At 47.2% G+C, this 7,278-nt stretch overlaps 1 protein-coding gene across 2 annotated transcripts in view; it reads right to left on the minus strand.

Moving 5' to 3' along the window:
• Nucleotides 1–1,759, minus strand: part of MRPS25 (mitochondrial ribosomal protein S25) — a 66,172-nt gene extending 64,413 nt beyond the window's left edge. The window contains exon 1 of one of the 2 annotated variants that reach the window (XM_040246699.1): nucleotides 1,494–1,759. In XM_040246699.1, coding sequence (XP_040102633.1) covers nucleotides 1,494–1,627 — 134 coding nt within the window. In that variant the 5' untranslated portion in view covers nucleotides 1,628–1,759. The remainder of the gene's footprint in view (nucleotides 1–1,493) is intronic. The other variant, XM_040246700.1, reaches the window with a different exon arrangement.
• Between the last annotated feature and the right edge of the window lie 5,519 nt (nucleotides 1,760–7,278).

A 7,278-nucleotide genomic window follows, 5' to 3' on the forward strand; every position in this document is an offset into this window, starting at 1 on the left:
CTGACCATTTAAAACACCAGAGACTTACACAAAAAGCTGAATTTCAGGCTTCTTGACAAGTCAGAGATTCTCCATGGAGCCCAACTAGCTAACATGTGGCCAAGCAGTGAGTGACCCCCTGGGACAGGGCAGTATTTCACTTTACTGCAGGTCCATCCACACTGTGTCCCTCCTTCGCTGTACCTGTCTGGCTTCTGCCCTGGACTCCTGGTGTGGATGGAAGGATTTAAAGTCAGTTATGCAGGAGATCTGGAGCCCATTCAGCCCTATCACCGAGTCTTCCAGGAAGCCCTCATACCAGCTGACCCCACACAAGCAGGTCCAAGTTCCTAGGGGGCAAACACAGCTAGAGGGTAGCTTCTGGCTCTCCTGAACAGCCCTGCACTGAAGAACCCCCCGGAGTAGGGGTGGGGGGAGACCCACCCTCGACAGGGAGCTGCTCTCCAGTCACACTCTGATCCATCCCACACACCCAGGCCCAAAGTTTCTGAAAAACAGGAATTACATTCCCAGCACATCGCGGGGCGGCATGAACAGGCACTCGGTAAATTTATATGTAACACCCGAGAAGCCCAGAGCACTGTCGCTGCCTCAAGGTCCAGTTCAAACCCTTCATTTGCAAGCTCTCCTTCCAATGAATCCCGACTCTGCAGCGGGCTGAAGAGCATCAAGGAGTTGGGGGTGCAGGGGCGAAGTGGGTAACGGGCGGCTGCAGAGCTGACACGGACAGTCCCTTCATTTAAAGGGTGATGAGTCCGGACGTTCCTGGTGCTCCAGTGGTGGAGCAAAGTGCGCGGGCGCCATCCCCGGTCGGGAACAAAGATCCCACACGCTGCAGCGCGTCTAAGCCCGGGCGCGCACAGCCGGTGGTCCACAACCAGAGAAGCCAGGGCAAAGAGTAGCCCCTGCTCGGGTAACAAAAGAAAGCTCCTCCTCCGCCCGCCGCCGCCCGCGACAACTGAAGACCAGCACAGCCCAAAATTAATTTTAAAAAACCAACAACGGTGATGAGTCCTTGGAGAAGGAAGCACTTTCGGAGCTGCCCGTCCCCGGCCTTCAGGAGGGTGTGCCTGGCCGAGCCGGTCCCTTCCCGTCTCGCGCTGCCTCATCCCTGAGCCGAGAGGAACACTGCGGCGAACAGCACGCGGAGCGTTCAGACACCGCGCTGCACGCCGGCTCCACCAAGGCCAGCGGCGGTAACCTCTCCCAGCGCAGCGCCACCTCAGCCCTGGGACACAGGTGTCCCCCCAGTCGGGACACTGAGGAAAAACAACTCGCCCGGAGCCCGCGAGGGCAAGGAGAGCCGGGACGCCAGCGGCTCGGTGGCCCCGGCTGGGGTCCATCCACTCCGCCCCTCTCCCGGCCCGGCCCAGGGTCCCCTTCTGCCGTGGGAGCTGGGGCAGCTGCCCGTCCGCGCAGTGGGGCGGGGACAGTGGCGCCAGGTCTCCAGCGGGCTCGCAGGCGACCGGTGGGAGCCGGCGGCTCGGACTGACCTGGCGCCTTCGCCCAGCTCCCCGTGCGTGTTGTAGTTCACCGTCATAACCTTCACCGAGTCCTTGAACACCACGTCCCCTTGACTGAGGTACTGCAGGGTGCGGCGGATCGGGAAGCGGCCCTTCATGGGCATGGCGGCGGCGGAGTGGGGACCGGACTGCCGGCCACGAGTCCAGCAGCGCGGAGAAGCGAGCACGGGCGACAGCTCCCCCGCTCCCCGCCGGCCGCCTCGCCTCGGCGCCGGCTTCCACTTCCCGCGCAGACTCACGGGAGAGGGAGGGTCGCTCCCGGCGGGCAGCACGCGCGCCGCGGAGCAGCTTGGGACTTGTAGTCCTGGCTGGCGGGGCTCTCCTCCGTTGGCGGCGGCGTGGGCGGGGAGCCAGCGGCTCTGCCTACAGCCTTGGAACTCGTGGAACGTTGAGGTTTTCGTGCTCTGCGACTCGGTCTTTCTCCCCTCCGCCCAGGGAAAACATTTTATGTAGACTCAAACTCGGTCATTCGGACAGCAAACTTAACAGGAGGAAGTAATTCGGCAGAGCTGATCTGAGTTTGAATAGCAAGGCGCCCAATAACTTTCCGTCCAACCTCAAGTGTGTCAGTTTTCCTCACTCAACTCCGGCTTTACGGTGAAGGGTAAGAACTGCGCAATGTCTAACACTGACTTAACAAACAAACAAACAGAAAACAAAAAACTGACTTGCAAAAAGGGGAAAAAAAGGAATTGAGTATGTATCCACTTCCTAGTTCCATTACTTCAGAGCTCTGGGTCTCTATTTCTTGAAAAGCAAAAGGTGGCTGAGAAGTACTCTTTCTGAAGTACTCTTATTGATCCGAATAAGTCAGTTGTTCTTTACTTTTGAAGGACAGTTTTGCCAGATACAGAAATACAGGTTGGGAGTTGGGGGCAACTTTCAACACTTTAAATGTTTCACTCCACTCTCTTGCATGGTTTCTAAATAGGAGGCAGCTGTCTTTTTTCCACTATAGGTAAGATAGTTTTTTCTTCTGGTTTCTTGCCGGGGTCCAGGCCCGGTGGATCCAGGGTAATTCGAAGGGGAGACGGGATCGGGGTCCTAGGAAAAAACTTATTTAATTACAGATATAAAGAGAGATTAGAAAAGGATAGTGTAGTAGGACATATTAGTGGAGAAAAGGAGGTTGAATAACTTGGTTTACGTGGAATACCAATCGAGTATCCACGCTTCAGATGGGAATTCAGCCAGAAGGGGAAAGAAAGAACGACACGGGGGAATCAGTCTTTCCAGAAACTGATCCGATTTCTTTATTTTCAGGTTGCTTATATACTTTTTGTTATACATAGGGATGAATAGAGAGTCATGCGGGGTCAGCAGACCTGACCCTTGTCAAAATCAGGTGCTTCATATAAAATCATACAAAGGTTTTAGGGGTTTTACATCATCTTATGGCCATGAGGCCTGCTGACATTTTATGGCCCTTTCTGATAATAGTCAGTCAACCAGAAAACTTATTTTTTCCAGGGGTGATTTTTTCTTAAACCAGGTGCCACCCTCCAAATAAAGTTGCATTCCTGTTGGGTGAGGGTGTAGTGGGTTACAATCAAGAAAGGAATTTACTTAGCCTAAGGTTTAACATGATTAATCTTAAAGGTTAATACTTATTTCTCTTATATGTTAGTTATATTCATTATAAGGGCAGGGAATATGGAGCTTTAGCGGCAAATATTGGTTCAACAAATGAAAAACTCTTCACCAATATAATTTCTAATCAACCCACTATACTATACTAATAATTTTCTAACTTCTCAAAAGAATCTGTATTTAGAAAGTTTAAAGCATCTTGTGCCTCTCACGGTTGGGAGGCTGTAAACAATCACATGTGGCCGGATGAACCTGCTCAGGCAGGCTAGAGAACCTTCAGAGGAGTTTGTAAGTTGAAACACTCTTGTCACGCCCAGGAATTTTTATTACCTGGAGCTGCAAGTTAACTCCTTCTCCGAGAGAGGTGGTAGGGGGTCAGCCCCCTGTAAAGTCAGAGGTATAGGTGAGAACATAAAACAGTAAAGTAGGCACTCTGGTTTTGGGGGTAGATGCTCGGGAACAGGGGGTCTCCTGAGGCTCGATCTCGCCTTTGCTTAATGCCGAGCCTCCTTCCTCATGACCTTTGCCAAGGGCAGAGTTCCTCATGCTGGCTCCCAGCAGTTTCTTTCCAAGATTTTCTTTATGTCTTTCGTTTATAGAGTTTGAATAAGATATACTTAGGTGTATAGGTTATGACAATCATCACCTTTGTCATCACCCACACAAGAATTCAAATTTAGGTATACGGCCTGTGTGTGTGTGTGTGTAGACACATACATTATATATATGTGTGTGTGTGTATATATATAAAACCTGCACACAGTATGTATTTATAGCAAAATTAAATATCTAAGGTACTTGTCAATCCAGTGAAGTGCACCAGAATAAAATTTCTAGGCAAAAAAAAAAGATATACCTAGTGTATATTTTTGGTATTTATCCTGCTTAATGTTCTCAGAGCTTTCCTGGACCTGTAGTTTGGTGACTGCCATTCATTTTGGAAAATTCTTGGCTGTTATTACTTAAAATATTTTTACTCTTTCATTTTTTTTCTCCTTCTGGTATTGTGATTTTTTTCTCCTTCTGGTATTCTGAAAGTGTCCCATCGTTCTTGGATGTTCTCTGGGTTTCTTGTTATTGTTGTCGTTGATTTCCATCCTTTTTCCCATTTGCATTTCAGTAGGGAAGTTCAGTAGGGAAATCTGCCAGTAAATTTGGAAAACGCAGCAGTGGCCACAGGACTGGAAAAAGTCAGTTTTCATTCCAATTCCAAAGAAAGGCAATGCCAAAGAATGCTCAAACTACCATACAAGTGTGCTCATTTCACATACTAGTAAGGTAATGCTCAAAATCCTCCAAGCTAGACTTCAATAGTATGTGAACTGTGAAGTTCCAGGTGTACAAGCTAGATTTAGAAAGGGCCAAGGAACCAGACATCAAATTGCCAGCATCCCCTGGATCATAGAAAAAGCAAGGAATTCCAAAAAAATTCTACTTCTGCTTCATTTTCTATGTTAAAGCCTTTGACTGTGTGGATCATAACAAACTGTAGAAAATTCTTAGAGAGATGGGAATACCAGACCACCTTAGCTGTCTCCTGAGAAACCTGTATGCAGGATAAAAAAACAGCAGTTAGACATAGAAAAACAACGAACTGGTTCAAAACTGGGAAAGGAGTATGTCAAGGCTGTATATATAGTCAACTTGCTTGTTTAACTTATATGCAGAGTACATCATGTGAAAAATGCCAGGCTGGATGAATCACAAGTTGGAGTCGAGATTGCCGGGAGAAATATCAATAATCTCAGATATGCAGATGATACTTCAATGGTAGAAAGTGAAGAGGAACTAAAAGCCTCTTGATGAGGGTGAAAGAGGAGAGTTGAAAAAGCTGGCTTAAAACTCAACATTAAAAAACTACGATCATGGCATCTGGTCCCATCATTTCATGGAAAATAGATAGGAAAAAAGTGGAAACAGTGACAGATTTTATTTTCCTGGGCTCCAAAATCACTGAGGGTGGTGACTGCAGTCATGAAATATAAAGACACTTGCTCCTTGGAAGAAAAGCTATGAAAAACCTATACAGTGTTTTAAAAAGCAGAGACATCACTTTGCTGACAAAGGTCCATATAGTCAAAGCTATGGTTTTTCCAGTAGTCATGTACAGATCTGAGAGTTGTACCATAAGAAGGCTGAGCACCAAAGAATTGATGCTTTTGAATTGTGGTGCTGGAGAAGAATCTCGAGAGTCCCTTGGACTGCAAGGAGAGCCAACCAGTCAATCCTAAAGGAAAAGTGAAAGAGAAAGTCACTCAGTCGTGTCTGACTCTTTGCGACCCTGTGGACTATACAGTCCATGGAATTCTCCAGGCCAGACTACTGGAGTGGGTAGCCTTTCCCTTCTGCAGATCTTCCCAACCAGAGGTTGAACCCAGGACTCCCGCATTGCAGGAGGATTCTTTACCAGCTAAGCCACAAGGGAAGCCCAAGAATACTGGAGCGTGTAGCCTATCCTTTCTCCAGTAGAAATCAATCCTGAATATTCACTGGAAGGATTGATGCTAAAGCTAAAGCTCCAATACTTTGGCCACATGATGCAGAGAGCTGACTTACTGGGAAAGACCCTGATCCTGGGAGAGACTGAGGACAGGAGAAGGAGGTGACAGAGGATGAGACGGTTGGATGGCATCACCATCTCAATGGACATGAGTTGGAGCAAGCTCCGGGAGATAGGGAAGGACAGGGAAGCGTGGCACGCTGCAGTCCATGGGGTCGCGGAGTCAGACACAACATAGCAACTGAACAATAACAAAGGCAGTCTCCATGACCGACCTCCAGACTCACTGATTCTTTCCTTGGCTGTGTCAACTGACTTTCCTTGGCTGTGTCCAATCAACTGATGTGCCCATCAGAAGCATTCTTTGTTAGTGTTTTTTTATTTCTAGCATTTCCTTTCAATCTTTCTTAGAGTTTCCTTATCTCTGTTTCCATTACTCATCTCATCTTGCATATTATTTATTTTTACCACTAGACTCTTTACCATATTAATCACTTAACTTTCCTATCTGGTAACTCCAACATCTGTCTAGTATCTGAATCTGGTTGTGATATATACTTGTCTTATCAGAGTGGGGTTTTTTTTCCTTACCTTTTTTTAGCACACTTAAAATTTTTTGTTGAAAGTCAGACATTATTGGCTGTATTAGGTAATAGGAACTGAGGTAAATAAGCCTCTGTTATGAAGGGTATGTTATTCTGGCTGGGACTTGAGCTGTTTAATGTTTGGAATAGCTGTAGGTGGCCAGAGGCTTCAGCTCCTCTAGTGTCTGAGCTTTTGTCTCTTGTGACTTTGGGCTTCCCTAGAGAGTGTGTTTTTGCTCCTCATTCAGTTGCAGTCTGTGCTTATACTGGCGTTCTTTTGGTGTGGTGGTAAGGTGTAGGGCAAGGGAAGCATTGTATGATTTTATGGTGAAATCTCAGTATTTTAATGGATCAGTGTCCTTGGGCTGTGACCTTTATAAGTGTTTCTTAATCCACCTCTGTGATAAAAAAAAAAAAAAGAAATATACTTGGTCTTTGTTCCCAGCTCCTGGTCAGAGCTCCTAAAACCCTTGTACGGTAATTTCCTGGTGGTCCAGTGCCTAGGACCCCACATTCCCAATGCAGGGGTCTGGGTTCAGTCCCTAGTCGGGAACTAGATCCCACATGCTTCAACTAAAGATGTGACATGCTGCGAAGAAGATCGAGGATCCCATGTGCTGCAACCAAGACCCAGCACAGCTAAATAAATAGAAAATTTAAAAACAAAACAAACAGGTAATACTTAGTGCTTGCTGTAGGTCAGAGAGAATGTCAAGTATTGGGTATGGATACCTCATTTAACCCTCCAAACAACTCCAGTTTACAGATCAAAGAGAGTGTGGTGGGGTTAAGCATGCTAAGGGTTACACGCCTGGGATTCCAGCCTAGGTCTGCCTGTCTCCAAAACCCAAGCTGCCCTGGCCTGCTTCGTGTACAGACACTCAGGTTTCTAACATTAGGGAGGACATTTCATCCACAGGAAGCACGTCTTCTGAACTTTAAGGTCACAAGCTCTTCTGCCTAAAACTCTTCAGTAGCCTAGCATGGTTTTCCAAAAGACTTCAGGACTTCCAGCTTCAGCTCAGAAACATGAAGAGTCTGATAGTTGTCACTCCTGTCCTTACATGAGAAAGCTGGCCAG

Source organism: Oryx dammah, unplaced genomic scaffold, assembly GCF_014754425.2.
Source record: "Oryx dammah isolate SB20612 unplaced genomic scaffold, SCBI_Odam_1.1 HiC_scaffold_9, whole genome shotgun sequence".
In the NCBI taxonomy this organism is placed as follows: Eukaryota; Metazoa; Chordata; class Mammalia; order Artiodactyla; family Bovidae; genus Oryx; species Oryx dammah.